This window comes from Rhinolophus ferrumequinum, chromosome 18 (genome assembly GCF_004115265.2).
Source record: "Rhinolophus ferrumequinum isolate MPI-CBG mRhiFer1 chromosome 18, mRhiFer1_v1.p, whole genome shotgun sequence".
In the NCBI taxonomy this organism is placed as follows: domain Eukaryota; kingdom Metazoa; phylum Chordata; class Mammalia; order Chiroptera; family Rhinolophidae; genus Rhinolophus; species Rhinolophus ferrumequinum.
In genome coordinates, this window is record NC_046301.1 from 50,246,915 (window position 1) to 50,263,268 (window position 16,354).

Here is a 16,354-nt window from a genome sequence, read left to right on the forward strand (position 1 = left end):
GCTTTTAAAATTCTAACAATCAAGTTGCAGGAAGAATGAAAAACTACTTAGCACCCCAGCTGCCCAGAGAGAAACCCCGTTAGCAGGTCAGCAACCAGCTTCCGGTACATCCAGCTCCAGGGAGTGGGCCGCACTGTGTGGGCAGAGCCCAGGCCAGGGCAGCTGCTGGGCATGCAGCGGCGTTCTCGGAGGTGAATGCCCGCGCATAGTTCCTGCACAGTGTGCTTTAGGAAGGGACTGGCTGCACCCCAGGGTTGCCTCCCCCTCGTCGGTGCTGTCACATGGGACAGATTTCTTAGCCAGTCTCACCTCAGTTTCAGAAAGCTCCCCACGGGCTCTTAAACCCTTAAATAGAATCTGGAACATGGTGAGCATGCATTATAGACGACTGTGCGTGACCTATTTAGCCCCAAAGACACCCTCAGGGGAGACCACTTGGCTCTGACAGCAGGATCACTGCGCCAGCTGTCATAGTAACTGCACCCTTTCAGTAGGATTTGATTTGATAATTCATTTTAACATAAATCCAGGCGACGTTGGGGTAAATTACATGAAAACCTTTCAATCAACATACATTATACTCGTGAGAACATATCTACAGAGGGTGTTCCCAGGATGTGTCTCTCCCAGGGGAATGCTCCAGAGCAGAGCTTAGCTGACTATCTGTCAAGGGCCAAGGGTCAGGACTGCCCAACTCTGGCATTGTGCAAAAGAAGCCACAAGCAGTGAGTCCGGAATAGATGTCACTGTGCCAATAAAACTTTATTTACAAAGACAAGCATGGGCAGGTTGGCCATAGTTGGCCAACCCCGACCTCTTCCAGTCAAGGAACGTTGCTAACCCAGCGTCTGCCAGTCTAGGTCGTCTTTCCCAGCGTGTTTCAAGGCCATCCTGCAAGTGGCAGGGCCTGGCTGGTGACAGTTTTGGGGGCGGGGGGGTGCAGATTCACTTTCAAGTGGGGTTTGGGACGCACGTCTGACGCTAGGTCCCGCCTCTTGCCTCTCCTCTCTGACCTTGCATTCTGACCATTGTTTAACCACAGGCATCTACACAGAGCCATTCTGAAATCTCTAGATCACTCCCAGAAAGCCCCAGGGGTACCGACTTACCATTTGTCTTTATTTCTGAAGGAAATTTCCAGAACTCTTTGCACAATTCAAGTCTTTCCTGGGGGTGAAAGAGCTGTCATTCGCCCCACCCATGAGTGACAGATCCGGGGATGGAATAAGCCGGGAAATCGACTACGCGTCTTGCAAGCGCATTGGATCCAGCTACCGGGCTCTCCCTAAAACCTACCAGCAGCCCAAGTGCAGCGGGAGGACAGCCATCTGCAAGGAGGTAGCTCCCCAGGGCTCATGGCAGCTTGTGTGATACATGCCCCCCGTCCCCTGCAGAAACACTCATCACCCCCATGTGTCAGATGAAAGACTTTCAACCCCCCAAATGTTGAATAATGGATGCTGCTGGGATTTGGCAAAAGAAAATCCCTGATCAGAGATGACGGTTTCTTACCCTAGGCAATGTTTGTAAGCCACAGAGCCTGCGGTGCCAGCATAGGCTTTGGCACATTTCCTCCATCATTTTGCCTTAATTTATTCTTGCCATAAGCCTGCTCTGTTCCAGTTCACTGCCCTCAGTATGTTTCCTTTTAGCTTGACCATTGAACACTCCTTTGGGGTTAGTGGACCGGCTGTTACTGTGTTTCCAGAATTCAGGAGTACCTGCTGGATTCCAAAGTATAGTCCAGGTGTCAGCAGACTATGGCCTGTGGGCCAAGCCTTCTGCCAAACTCAGTCTACCTGTTGTGTTTGTCTGTCAAGTTTTATTGGCACACAGCCATGCCCGTTAATTTACGTATTGCCTGCTGCTGCTTCAGCAGGACAAAGGCAGCACTGAGTAGTCCCTGCAGACCACATGGCCCACAAAACCTGAAATATTTATTGTCTGGCTCTTTACAGAGAAGGATTGCCTTACCCCTGAAGTAGTATTTGTTCACTCAGTCAAAGTCACGTTTTCTCTTAAGGCCACTTTAAAATTAATTTTACTGTTTGTATGAGAAGGGGATTTCCTGTCAAATCAGGATGGTATTACTTCCGTATCGACAGTCCCGGCCGCTGGGGGCCGTCACGTCAGTAACAGTGTTTCCTCCTGCCGCAGGTGCTGAATGACACCTGGGTCTCCTTCCCCTCCTGGTCGGAGGACTCCACCTTCGTGAGCTCCAAGAAGACTCCATACGAGGAGCAGCTGCATCGCTGTGAGGATGAGCGCTTTGAGGTGCGTGTGCTAGCACTGGGGCGCTCTCGGCGGCCCTGAGTGCTAGCCAGGATTGGGGGGCCCAGGGGCATGCTGTTCCCCTGCCCCCCACCCCCATGGCCCTGCCCTCTCCCTCTCCCCTGCTCATCTTCCTGTCCCTGGGATGGATCCTGACCTCCTCAACAAGTCTCCTTTCAAGTATCGGATGCCAGTGCTTCCAACAGGGCAGCTTCTGGCAGGTCCCTTTTCTGCCTTGCTTTCCTCTGGGCTAGCTGGGCAGTGGTACCTTTTGTTTTCATTTTTAAGATACAAGTGTATATATTTGAATTTAATTACTTGAATTAAAATGAAGTTAGCTTAAGTTAATTTTTTCCAATTTTCGTGAGATCATTATAGGTTCACATGCAATGTAAGAAATGACAGAGCAATCCAGGTTCCCTCCCCCAATGGTCACAGCTTGTACGTCCGTCACAGGGTGACAGCCAGGACAGTGACGTTGACACATCTGCCCAGTGGGACTGTATTCATATGTGTGCTGCCTGTATTTACGTGTGTGTGCATGTGTGGTGTGTGTGTGTGGATTCGGCTCTGCAGTTCTCCCCCCTGTGGAAGTTCATGTATCCAGCCCCACCGCCAAGATACTGAACAGCTCCCCACCACTAGGACCCCTCATTCTGCCCTTTAGAACCCAGCGTCTCCCTCCTGGCCCCACCCTGGCCATATTGACCTGTCCTCCGTCTCTCTCACTGTCATAAATGGAAGCACACAGTATGTACCCTTTGGGGATTGACTCCCTCAGCCTGTGCCCCAAGAGTCATCCAGCAAAACGTGCTCTTGATGCCCCTGAAGGGAGTCAGCCAGCAGTGAGCAGCCCCGGGCCCCCGTCCCTGAGCCCCGAGTCCTGCATTTGCGCCTCCCTAGGTAGATGCCAGCCCCGCAATCAGGCCCCCAGACCCTCATCAGGCCCCTCCTCCTGAGGCCTGTCATCCCCCCTCAGACATGGCGTTCGTTACCTCTGTCCGAGCATCCCTTCTGCCAGCCCAGGCCCTTCCCTGTGGCCCCCAGGACCACCCCCGTGGCCGACCGTTCCTGCCTTCCTCTCCATAGTTAGACGTAGTCCTGGAGACCAACCTGGCCACGATCCGGGTGTTGGAAAGCGTGCAGAAGAAGCTGTCCCGGATGGCGCCAGAAGACCAGGAGAAGTTCCGGCTGGACGACTGTCTGGGGGGCACGTCGGAAGTGATCCAGCGTCGCGCCATCCATCGCATCTATGGCGACAAGGCTCCGGAGATCATTGAGAGCCTCAAGAAAAACCCTGTCACCGCCGTCCCTGTTGTCCTCAAAAGGTGTCCTCAGCTTCTGGCTGCCCCGCCACACGGGCCCCGTGGGAGCTCATTAGTGCCGTTTCTCACAGGCGTTAGCAGAAGGGGTGTCTGTGGGGTCTCAGGCTGGCTTACTAGAGTTTCCGTTTTTCCTTCATCTCCCTGTTCCCCTCCCGAGAGACAAGCACGGTTAATGGTCGTCCGTGTCCTTCTAGCACATTCCACCACAGACATAATCAGATCTGAACGTGAAGACTGGGACCTATACCGTGGCTTGCCTTTTGTTTAGGAAGACGTCTTAGGAGCCCTTCCATGCTAGTGAGCAGGTGTCAGTCGGTTAAGTGGTGGCCCTCAGTCGGGAGCCGAGCGAGGCCCCCACAGTCCCTTCCCTCGTGGGGCACAGAGTCGAGCCAACAGCTCTGTAGGGCGTGGTCAGCGGCAGGAGCCAGGCCAGGGAGGAGGTTGGTTCCGGCAGTAACACTGGCTGCGTTGGATCTCCAGAGCCTTTGCTTCCTCTCTCCCTCCTTCTATTCAACACAGAAGCCCGTGCACAGACAGGTCGGGATCTGACTATCCCGAGTTCAGAATGCGTTGGCTGGTCTGGGTGGACAGGCTGGTCCTATGCAGGGTGACTCAGGCAGGCGCCCCAGGTTCTCCCCATGTTGTCCCTTTGCTGAGCCCCTCTGGTCCCTGCAGGCTGAAGGCCAAGGAGGAGGAGTGGCGGGAGGCCCAGCAGGGCTTCAACAAGATCTGGCGGGAGCAGTACGAGAAGGCATACCTCAAGTCCCTGGACCACCAGGCCGTGAACTTCAAGCAGAATGACACCAAGGCCCTTCGCTCCAAGAGCTTGCTCAATGAGATCGAGAGCGTCTATGACGAGGTGAGGCCCTCCTCTGCCCAGGTCCGCGCAGGCCCCGCAGCTTCAGGCAGCATTGGATCTCTGGGCTTCTGCTTCCGAGCAGTTAGGGTTCGTGACATCACCCTCAGGGCTGTGTAGGGGTGAGGAGGGGTATGGCTGTGGTACCCAGACTAGGGCTGGCCAGGGAAAGGGCTGCAGCGACTCTGCCGTTGTCAGCAGGGGTCTCTCCCCTAGCTCCCTCCCTCCCTGCCTCCCTCCCCCCCCCACGTGGGCCTTGATGGACCTTCCTTAGATGCCTGATACTAGCAGCTTTCCCTTCTCCACCGCTGTTATATGTCAGGCAGTGGTAGAACACCCAAAAGGAACATCCCATAACCCTCGCTCGCAGACTTTCCTGTGCAGTACCGTTATCCAGATTTTAGCAGTGAGGAAACTGAGGCATGAGAGGTGGCTCCAGTTGCAGGAGATCGGGGCTCCACCTCCAGCCGCTGCATGGTGCCTTCTTGCCAGACTTGGAACATACAGGCTCCTGGGGCCCGAACCACAGAACTGAGGTAGGGCCCGGCTCTTGGGCTCTGAGGATCTGGACCTTTTAGAAAAGCACATAGGGAGCAAGTTACTCACAAGAGCCTGCAGTGGGAGGCTCAGCACGGAGGTGGAGGCCGCGGGATGTGGCCATCAGGGAGGTCGGCCAGAGCTCTGACGAGTGGTGAGGAAAGGCCACTGCTCCCAGACTGTACCCAGGTCACAGAGACAGGGAAGCTCCAGTGACCGAGCACCTGCCTTAGCAGGGTCACTTATGCCCCTTTATTCCTCATGTAAGCAGCCAGGGGTCATACCTCCTCTTAGGGTGCAGAACTTAAAGGCAGAGAAGCCAGGCTGCTTGACCTAGGCTTCTTGGCTCTTGAGTGACACAGCTGGGGGTCCCTGAGACCCTCTTGCTTCCTGCCTTCGTCGCCCTGGGGCACCCTCACCCCTGCAGGGCCCACCCTTCATCCCCTGGCTCCACCCTGCAGCGTCCAGCTGCCTCACTTTGGTCCACAGGTGGGCCCTCGAGGCCTGAGACCACCCCCCTACCAGATCCATGGTACATCGTCAAATTGGGGGTCATGATGTGGCCCAGCAGACTCACCACTGACCTTTGAGTTCCTTGGCTCTTTCCCTGGAGGCAAAGGGGGGAGGGACGTTTGGCTGATGAGGGGAGGCCCAGGCCCTGCCCTCAGGAGGTCCCACCTATACAGGGATGGAATCCACACTCACTTTTCCCAAAAGCCTGGGCGAGCCCCATGTCAGGGGCTGACATCAGGCAGCTCGAGGCAGTCTGGGGGAAGTAATGGTTGTCTTCACGTGTGGAGAAGAAAAATTATTAGCTAGATAATGACTGAAGGGAGGGGTGAACCCAGGGACCGAGCCAGTTCTGCAGAGAGAAAGCAGACAGGTTCATACAAAGGTCCTGCGCACAGCAGAACAGAGCTCATTGACCCTGAAGCATCAGCGGAGGGGCACCGGATACCCTGAGGCCGGAGAGGCTGCAGGGCGGCGTGCCAGGTGCTGGGGTGCTCTGCCGATCCGTGGGGGGGCGGCCTGGAGGGGTGTGATGGTGCTGGCTGTCCTCCTCTTGGCCAGGTTGTTCAATGGGCAGATGGTTGGAGTGGGCAGGTGAACGGGAGCAGGCAGGTGGCAGGCCTGTGCTGGGGGAAAGGACTGTGGAGGGGCTGTGGCAGGTGGGAAGGGGACAGGCAGTGTACGGGCCAGGTGTGAGCGGCTGCGGGAGGAGAGGGCTCCCCCGTAAGCAGAGCCGGGTCTTCAAGGTCTTTGGAGCATCCATGAATGAATGGTGGTGGGCAGAGAGGCCAGGGTCTGCCCTCAACCTCCTCGCCCCCATGGGAAGCTTGGACTGGGCAGCCCAGGTCAGCTGGAATTGGGGGACTCCAGGCGCCGCTGCAGGTGTAGTTGGTGATAGGGAGCGTGGTCCCCTTCTGGTCCTGCTGCCAGGCAGTGTGACCCCATCAGAGCCCCGCAGCCCCGGGTCCCTGTCTCGGGTTCTCCCCGTGGGTGAATGCTCACCTGATGGCCACCCTGTCCCCAGCACCAGGAGCAGCACTCAGAGGGCCGCAGCGCCCCTTCCAGCGAGCCACACCTCATCTTCGTGTACGAGGATAGGCAGATCCTGGAGGACGCGGCCGCGCTCATCAGCTACTACGTGAAGCGGCAGCCAGCCATCCAGAAAGAGGACCAGGCCACCATCCATCAGCTGCTGCACCAGTTCGTGCCCAGCCTCTTCTCTCAGCAGCTGGACCTGGCGGCATCTGAGGACTCCGCCGACGAGGGCCGGGGGAGCCCCCAGGGGCAGAGCGTGGATCCCGGTGACCGGAAGAAACCGGCTCCTGGGCCGCAGAGTAGCCCTGCAGAGGAGAAGGGGGCTGCAGGCGAGGGTCCCCCCGCCGAGCAGCAGCTTCCACCGCCGCCGCCACCAGCAGCGCACAAGGCCCTGGACGATGTCTACAGCCTCTTCTTCGCCAACAACAACTGGTACTTCTTCCTGCGCCTCCACCAGACCCTGTGCTCCCGGCTCCTGAAGATTTACCGCCAGGCACAGAAGCAGCTCCTGGAGTATCGGACCGAGAAGGAGAGGGAGAAGCTGCTTTGCGAGGGCCGCCGGGAGAAGGGCAATGACCCCGCCATGGAGCTGCGGCTGAAGCAGCCTAGTGAGTCCACCAGACCCTGCCAGAGCCCCTGGGTGACACACGGGTGCTGAGGGACAGTGGCTGCCCCTGTGGGCCCCGAGGGTTCCGGTTCATAGCTTATATAGGCAGAAATGTCCCCTCGCAGTTTTTCTGACTTTGCATTTTGAAATGATGACATTATCTCGGATGAGAAATTTCAAATGAGAAGTCACAAAAATAGAGTCCTGAGCACCCTTCCCCAGCCTCCCCGAGTGGTGGCACCCCTTCCGGCTATAGTGCCCTGGTAGGACCAGGAAACTGGCATTGCCAGACCACAGCCATAGCCGCTTCTCACCCACCCTCCCCGAGCACGAAGCTCTGGGTGCTTTCCCCTAAGCCTGGATGCGTGGAAGCACCGCCCACCCAAGCTTCTGTCCTGGAGCCCTGGGCCCACATTAGGAAACCCGTAGCGGGAGGTGGGGAACGAGCGTTGCTCGGGGGCTCGTGGCTGTGGCCCTGCGTGACCTGGTCCCGCCTGCCCTCAGGTGAGGTAGAGCTGGAAGAATACTACCCAGCCTTCCTGGACATGGTGCGGAGCCTCCTGGATGGCACCATTGACCCCACGCAGTATGAGGACACCCTGCGCGAGATGTTCACCATCCACGCCTACGTTGGCTTCACCATGGACAAGCTGGTGCAGAGCATCGCGCGCCAGGTGAGCAAGCGAGGGACGGGCGCCGGCAGGCTGGAAGGACGTGTGACACCCAGGGCAGCAGCAGCTCCCCTCGACTCCCTGCCTGATCCCACTTTGAAAACCTGCCCTCCCAGACTCCCATGCTCTGCAGTGCGCCCCGTGTCAGCAGCTTCCTTTTTCCTTTCCTAATCAAGGTAGAAATCAAGTAACGTAATAGCAACCGTTCTAAAGTGAGCAATTCAGTGGCATTTAGTACATTCACAATGTTATACAACCACTATGTCTAGTTCCAAAACATTGCTATCACCCCAAAAGGACACCCCGTCCCCATTAGCACAGTCTCCATCCCCTCCCCCAGCCTCTGACAACCACCAGTCTGCTTTCTGTACCTGGATTTGCCTGTTCTGCACACATCTCTTACTCACGGAATCACATGCTGTGTGGCCTTTTGTGTCTGGCTTCTCTCAGCATGATGTTTTCAGGGTTCATCCGTGTTGTATGTAGTGTGGGTCAGTGTGCCCTCCTTGCAGCTCAGTCATATTCCATTGTGTGGCTGGACCCATTGTGTCTTCCACTCATCCCTGGATGGCCCTCTGGGTGGTTGCCCCCTTTTGGCTGTTGTGGGGAACGCTGCTGTGAACCTGTGCAAGGATTTGAGTCCCTGCTGACAAGCCTTTTGAGGTGGTAATTTGGCCACTGGAAAGAATCTCAGCTCACTGGGGGGCGAAGGGGGGCGCGGTCATCAGCCTCATTTATAGGCGTGAAACATTGCTCACAGCTCAATGTCAGTGAGAGGAAACTGGTCGCATAAGTGTAAACAGCAAAGTCCCAGATGGGTCAGGTGTGGTCCTAAGTGTGTCCTGCTCAGTTACCGCTGCAGTTGTTCTTCAACTTGACTTTTGTTTCCTGATTATCAAGTAAGGCTGTTCACTGTAAAGCGGAAGAGAAGCCAGGAAAAGAATGTCCTTACTCTCCCACCCAGAAACGGTCACTGGGAACATTCTAGAAAAGGCATTTCCTTCCAGGTTTGAGAAACTTCTTATTGAGGTAGAACACAGAAAAGTGCCCAAATCTTAAGTGCACGGCTCAGTGGGTCTTCACGATGGATGCTCCCATCCACACCCCCTCCCAGCCACTCTGCACTGGGAACCTACTGCCCTGACTTCTGATCTTGAGCTGTGTGTAAATGGAAGTACGCCGCCCATCTGGCTTGTGTCAGGCAGCATGATTATGCGGCGTTCCTGGTGGTTGGGATGCCAGTGGCGCCTTCGTCCTAGCCTTGGAAGGGTTCCAGGGAATAAGCTCCTATTTGGGCCCTTGGAGCAGCACTGTATATCTCCTAGTGCCCATCTGGGCATTTCCTGCACCCCCTGGATGGTGTGGAGGCAGGCCCGCCGGCCTCGGTTTCCCAGAAGCTTCTGGTTTCCCAGTGGGCGCGCTGCATCCTGCCTGGGGCCGGGGATTGGCGCTCTCTCCTCTCTCCTGGGCTGAGGGGGCAGTGTGCTCTCATTGTGGTTTACATGACATTTCCACACTAGCTTATGGACTCGGCACCTTTTCGTCCCTCTGTGGCTGTTTGAATGTCCTGGCTTGTGAAGAACGCATCTACGCCATGTGCCATCACTCATCATTGATGAGTGAGAAGCTGCAAGTTTTCTGGCTACAAGGACACACACAGAAAGCTCTGTTGTGACACCCTACCCTTGTCTTCCGCAGCCTTCCCATTTCCCTCTGATGCAGGGCTGGGTCTGTGTCCCCGCTGTCATCATCCAGTCATGGCCAAGCGGCCTGGTGATGGGGAAGCGGGCAGACACCATGGGGCTGAGCGCTTCACCTCCGGGCTGGGCCGAGGCTGTCCCCAACGGGCACAGCTCTAGGGACAGCTGTGACTCCACCAAAGCCAGTTGGCAATGCCCTGGGCTGGCTGCTCACAGGGCCCTTCCATGCCGACATCTATAACCTGCCTTGGAGGGGCCGTGGCCTCCCTCTTTGCCTCTTTGTGTCTGTTTGTTTTTTAGCATTTCTTGTTTCCAGTAACAAGCCAGTGTTTATTGGGAACCTCCCACATGCCAGGCACTGTATGAGACCCGCGTGTATCTACATGTCACTATATTCATTCAACAGAGCAACATTGGGGTAGAACTCAAGGCCCTGAGTCCAGCCTGTCCGGCTGCAGCTAGTGCCCCGTGGGGCCGACTCACATGGTTTTAAATGTGTTTGTAGGAATTAAAGGAGTTCATTGTGTTTATAGTTTAACATTTAGGGACGATAACCACGCTTCTTTCTAACGCTTTCAGATAGTTAAACATCCGCATTTTAGAACATTTTCTTCTGCATTTATTCTGTGTGCTTCTCACACCCAGGCAGTGTTTGCTGCTCTGGTCTAGGTTGGTCTGCTCTGCTCTGGACTGGTTTGCTGTAGTCTTTTTCTGGTCTGGTCTGATCTGGTCTGTTCTGCACCCTGGACTGAAGTCACCCTCCATGGCCCATCAGATCCTGGCCTTCATCCCCATAGCATGGGCTCCACCACGTGGAGGGGGGTCCCCAGCAGGAGGTGTGAGCTGCGGCTGTGCTCGCTCTTCCTGGGGGTCACACACCTGGCACACCCGGCTCTCCCCACCAGCTGCACCACCTCGTGAGCGATGACGTCTGTCTGAAGGTGGTGGAGCTCTACCTGAACGAGAAGAAGCGGGGTGCTGCTGGCGGGAACCTGTCCTCCCGCTGCGTCCGCGCTGCCAGGGAGACGAGCTACCAGTGGAAGTCTGAGCGGTGCATGGCTGACGAGAACTGCTTCAAGGTGAGAGGCCAGCCACGCTCAGCCCATGTGTGGGTGGGGGGCGCCCCCAACAGGAGGCCCAACCGTTACTATAGCCCGGTGGGGGGCGGGGGTGTGCTTGGGCTCCCCCCTAATTCTGCTGCAGCTGCTCCATATGCATTTCCCACAACTGGGCCTCTGGATACTGGCACCACAGAGCCTGTGAGGTGGGCACCCAGCACCTGGTCCCTGGAGGAAGGTCTCGGCCTGGTGGCTGGTGAAGTCAGGTCACTGATGACCTTTCCACTTTGTCCTGTGTTGGCCCTGCTGTTCCCTTGACTTTAGGCTTTGTCCCTCACCTTCCCCAGGTGATGTTCCTTCAGCGCAAAGGGCAGGTGATCATGACCATTGAGCTCCTGGACACGGAGGAGGCGCAGACAGAGGACCCCGTGGAGGTGCAGGTGAGGCCACAGCGCCATGTTCTGGGCCTGTGCACGTGCAGGGCCAGGAGCCGCCATGGGCAGCGAGCGTCCGGGGCTCTCACCCCAAGAGCCCCGTGCACCAGCACAGGCCACAGGTTCTCCATGGAAGCCCAAGGTGGGGTGGGGTTTTCAGATGACCCCTCCGGAGACAAGGGTGTGTCCCAGGGCAGGAGGGTCGTGAGAGCCAGGCCACTCTCCCCCAGACGCTAGCTCCCGGCTCCTCCCATAGACACCATGGCATCCCCATTAAGCCCGTGACCCCGAGCTGTGTGACCTCTGTACCCCCTGTGCTAACGCTCAGCGCTCCGGCTCCCTAGCCCAGGAGGTCATCGCCTGGCGCGCTCTCCGAGTCGCACATCCCACAGGCGTTTTCCCCTGTGTCTCTCACAAGGAACCAGGCAGCGGACTTAGGGCCCCCCCTAATCCAGAGCGACCTCACCTTAACTTGATTATATCCTCAAAGACCCTATTTCCAAAAGAGGTCATGTATAAGTGCCATGGGTTAGGACTTAGACATGTCTTTTCTGGGGACACAGTTCAACCCATAATAGTGAACAGCTCTTCCCAATTTACCTGGGACATCCCGGTTTTATCCCCAAAAGTCCCCCATCCTGGGAACTGCTCCCAGACAAGCCACAACGGTTGGTCCCCTGACACTGCTGCATCAGATCCTTTCGTGGAGTTGAGCAGCAGTAAAGAAAGACATCAGAAATATGGTTTCTGTCGCTGCCTTTTGACCTCGAGTCAAGCTGCTCAGATCTGTGGGCCAGGAGCGGAGCAGCCTGTCTGCGCAGGAGCTTTGTGTCTGGACAAACGGGAAGGTGCCGAGACCCTGGTGCCCTCACTGTGACAGCTGGCAGCAGGGCCCATAAGCCCAGCCTCCCTTGCAGTGTGGGCCACCCCACCACCCTCCACAGCCACGGGGCTCCCCTCCCAGTGGTCCTCCTTGCCTGCTTCAGGACTCCCCACACAGGAAACTTTTTCCAAGACAAGTGAGGGTGGAGGCCTGCATACCCTGCTCCTTCTGGAAGTTTCCAGAATGAGGTTTTGTTAAACTCATGTCTGGAGGAGCCTCTGGCTTTAACAGGGTGGACACTACCAGCCATGCCCACCTTGGATCTGGGTGGCCCCTGCAAGCCCTGCCGTTTGCTCACCCCCACCTCCAACTTGGTCTTTCCCTTTTGCTACTTCTGTTCATGTCCTGCTGTCCTTCTGGACCCCACTGTCCTCCTCCATATGGGTGCCTCCGTCCCCTGTGTGAACTTATACCACATGACAATTACAGAAAGGTCATTACACAGAAGGGATTTCTCCATTTAAGCACAAAATGCCCTAAGGTGCCTAATCCTGGCTGGGTGTGCACATCCCACCCTAGCTGCAGACGGGAGGTTTCCTTCATGCGTCAGGGTCTTCAACAGCTGCCATCCCCCTAAAGCTTTGGGAGGGGTGGGGACACATCCCTGGGAGCCCTGGGCTCCGGTGCTGGCAGAGAAGCCCCGTGCACGGGAAGTCACAGCTGTGTCTCACTCTGTCCCCTAGCACCTGGCTCGGTACGTGGAGCAATACGTGGGGACTGAGGGTGCCGCCAGCTCACCCACTGAGGGCTTCCTGCTGAAGCCTGTGTTCCTGCAGAGGTGAGAGGACCCGCAGGGAGGCTCCCTGTCGTTAATTGATACTGAACAACAGTGTTTCCTCCATCTGGGAGCGCTGCTTGGGCACCTGATGTGTGTGAGGTGTGGCCCTGCCCTCGTGAGGTCAGGGGTGAGCGGAGCAGTAATCCTAGGACCATGAGGGTACAAGGGAGCTGCGTTGCCTGAGAGAGGAGAGGGATTGGGGCGGCGGTGAGCACCCTGAGGGAGAAGCTACCGGAAATGGCAGCCATTCCAGAGGCAGGAGTGATGGCCTCTGGGACCCGGTCTCATCTCAGGCCAGGTTGAGACAGTGGACTTGAAGATCAGTGCAGGCCATTGGTGGGTGTTTAGATTCAAGTGGGGACCACCTGCCAGGTGGGGACCTGCCTGAGAGGAGGGGTCCCCAGGGTCGCAAACCCACTGATGAGAAGAGAGAGGGTCTCAGATGAGACTGTCCCAGTGAGGAGGGAGGCACATGGGTGGGAGAGGGACTGAGGAGAAAGAGGGGGCCCTGGGCAAGGGGCTAACCTGTTGGAGGGACCAAGGAAGCAAATGGGAGGAGCCAGCAGGGCCGGCCAGGTAGCCCCGCCCGGCGTTGCCAGCACGAGTGTGTGGCTGGGTTTGCTTTTCCCTGGAGTGAAGGGTTTGGGTGGTGGTGTTGAGCTTTGATTTGCATCTCCCTGAGCCCTGGGGAGTCCGGCTGAGGATTTCCTCATCCACAAATCCTCCCCTGGCCCCCAGGAACCTCAAGAAGTTCCGCAGGTGGCAGTGTGAGCAGGTGCGGGCCCTGCGTGGCGAGGCCAAGAGCTCCTGGAAGCGGCTGGTGGGGGTGGAGAGCGCCTGCAACGTGGACTGCCGCTTCAGGCTCAGCTCCCACAAGATGGTGTTCATTGTCAACTCGGAGGATTACATGTACCGCCGGGGGGCCCTGTGCCGGGCCAAGCAGGTGCCCCTCCCATGGCCCTCCTGGGAGCGGGGGGTTCCCTGGGGCCCCGAGATACAGCCCGCGGCCGGCTGGGGGTCCCCAGGCCCCTGACTGTCTCCCCCCCCCGCCCCCTGCAGGTGCAGCCCTTGGTCCTGCTGCGGCACCACCAGCACTTTGAGGAGTGGCACGGCCGCTGGCTGGAGGACAACGTGACCGTGGAGGCAGCCGGCCTGGTGCAGGACTGGCTGATGGGCGAGGAGGATGAGGACATGGTGCCCTGCAAAACGCTCTGCGAGACAGCCCACGTGCACGGCCTGCCCGTGACCCGCTACCGCGTGCAGTACAGCCGCCGCCCGGCCTCTCCCTAATGTACCCTCACGGCCACCACGACGCGCAGCTTGCTGCGGTCACGTCCTCAGCCTACGTGTCCATCGGAGCATTTTCATGAACCACCTAAGGGAATCAGAGCCTCCCCCAGCCTTGCTGCTCCAGGCTGCCAGCTCCAGAGAAGGGGGTTGTGCCGGCTTGCAGCCCCACACCGCCGCCCCTCTCAGCTCCTCAGCTTCCTTTGGGCCTGTCCTGTGCTGAACCTGAACCCCCTGCACTTGAACTCTGGGGACTCAGCCCCCACCAGAAACCGGAGGATCCACACACTGGCAGAGGAACAAGCAATTGCATTCACACACCTGTCGGGCGCTTACCTCACAAGTGCCAAATCCCTGGGCAGGGCCGCACTGGTCCTTTTGTGCACAGGGCACGTGGAAAAGTCAGTGACAGACCACGCAAGGGTACACATGTGGGAGGGGTCAGTGTTCCAGAGGCCCCAGCACCCAAGGAGTCGGGCCAGTGGACCTGCTTTAAAAGCATGATGTCCTTCCTGAGTGGTTCTAAGAACTTGCAGAAACTTTGGGCGGTGGTGACGCCCACATCTGGCAGAGTGGACGCTGGCCTGGCCCAGCCGGCACACAGGTCTTCATCACTTTGAAAGTGGGAAGAGCCCTTTCAGCCGAACGGTTAGGATTCTGTGTTTACGTCAAGACTGGGGGTGGACAGGCGGCACTAGAATGGCCCGGACGACCCCGCTCTAGAAAACAGAGACGCCAAATCCCATGCTGATCTGGCAGCCGGACTCGGGGTCTGTGAGAGGGCAGGGCGCGGCCCAACGCGACTGCCCAGCTTGAGTGGCCCACGCGGGGAGGCCGTGGGCGGGTTTATGTACCGAAGATGGACATGCTAGAAATACATATATGCACACATATTTATTCCTTGACGCGCTCTCGGTGGTTGTAACTTCTGCAACAGTGAAGACCCTCGGCTTCTTGGGGGGTAAGAGCCCTCCTCATACCCACCATGACACTGCTGATCCTGCAGTCGCCACCTGGGGAGGGCATGGGCGTAAGGGGCTGAGGCAACCGTCCCCAGAGGCATTCAAGGCTTTCTGTGCCAAGAACACAAGCAGTTCAAGCTGGGGACCAGCTCTTTACATTTGCGGCACCGCTGAAAGCCCTGGCCAGGCCTCTGGTACCGTCAACAGGGATCCACAGACAGGTGGGCCCAGAACGAGCTTGTGTAGCCTCCTCTCTGCTGGCGCAGCCCTCGCCCTCCTGCCGCTCAGCTGTGCCATACCCGTGCTTCCCAGAAGTGGAGACGTGTTTCTAGAAGTCACCTGTGGAACTTGAGGTTCATGAAGGCTTTCTAGGCCTGGGCCAAGGCCATGCGTCCCTGCCGGGGTCTCCCTGCCCGTGTTTTCTTGAGTGTAATCCAGGCACTTTGTCCTCATCCTTATTTTTAAGAAGGGAACTTAGCCTCGGAATTCCTGAACCAGCCCCACCTGGCAGCCCCTTGGGGAGCCCACAGTCCCCCTGTGCCTCCACAGGGGTCTGGGGTGCGGGCCAGACCTCCGAGCCCCGACCCTGCATGCTTCTAGGGAGCTCTTGCGTTTTTGAAGAATTTCTGTTCTGGGGCTTGGACTTCCTTTGCAGCTATTTTGAATGTAGTTTCCTTTTCTATTTATTTGCACATTAAAGTTAAAAATTAAGTATTGACGTAAAGCTGTGAGGTTCCGTCTGTCATTTCCTGCCGGTGAATCACAGGGCGGCTTCGCCTACCAGGTGAGTCAGTAGGAGCCACAGGGCGTGTGGCGGGGAGGGAACCCGGCCTGAGGAACCCGCACTGCACCTGCACAATGTGAGTCACCTTTCCTATGGGCGGTGCCCCAGCCGCATATGGGACCGTTTTCTAGAACATTTATTCCCCATTCAGTTTTAATAGTCAGTAGAAATGTGAGATGTTCCCTTCTAGTGCTGTGTGAGCAAAACCTGGTTTCAGGACACGGTGTTTGCTCTGAGCTTTCCCCACCCCTGTGCATGTGATACCAGGTCCTGAGGCCTTTGCTCCCCCAGGGGCCTCCCCCTTCCTCCCACACCTCCTACATCTTCCCAATCACTGTGTCCCCCAAACATCTGCAGCACTCCCTCCCCCCCACCTGGCCTGCCTCCACTCCTCCAACCCCACCTCCAGATAGGGGGAGCCCCCAGCTGTGCTCAGGGGCCTCTCAGTTGGCACCCCTTGCGGCTTCCACAGCAGAACTGGCCAGGCCAGCCCCTCCAGCCGCATCCTGTATCTTCTCCTCCCCTCAGCCCACCAAGTGCCCACGGCCAGGTCTCACCTGTCAGGTCCCTGAGCTGTTGGCACCACCCTCCCCACCTGGCCAGTCCTCTCCCAGGACTTGTCCTTACCTCACTGGGGGGCCATTGCTGCTTCCCAG

General features: G+C 57.5%; 1 protein-coding gene across 2 annotated transcripts in view; it reads left to right on the plus strand.

Annotated features, from left to right (window-relative positions):
• Window positions 1-15,628, plus strand: part of SIN3B (SIN3 transcription regulator family member B) — a 37,047-nt gene extending 21,419 nt beyond the window's left edge. Inside the window, exons 10-20 of one of the 2 annotated variants that reach the window (XM_033134289.1) lie at window positions 1,131-1,338; window positions 2,158-2,274; window positions 3,361-3,599; window positions 4,272-4,455; window positions 6,524-7,142; window positions 7,646-7,815; window positions 10,418-10,591; window positions 10,918-11,010; window positions 12,571-12,665; window positions 13,404-13,608; window positions 13,725-15,628. In XM_033134289.1, coding sequence (XP_032990180.1) covers window positions 1,131-1,338; window positions 2,158-2,274; window positions 3,361-3,599; window positions 4,272-4,455; window positions 6,524-7,142; window positions 7,646-7,815; window positions 10,418-10,591; window positions 10,918-11,010; window positions 12,571-12,665; window positions 13,404-13,608; window positions 13,725-13,955 — 2,335 coding nt within the window. In that variant the 3' untranslated portion in view covers window positions 13,956-15,628. The remainder of the gene's footprint in view (window positions 1-1,130; window positions 1,339-2,157; window positions 2,275-3,360; window positions 3,600-4,271; window positions 4,456-6,523; window positions 7,143-7,645; window positions 7,816-10,417; window positions 10,592-10,917; window positions 11,011-12,570; window positions 12,666-13,403; window positions 13,609-13,724) is intronic. The other variant, XM_033134290.1, reaches the window with a different exon arrangement.
• Window positions 15,629-16,354: the final 726 nt, after the last annotated feature.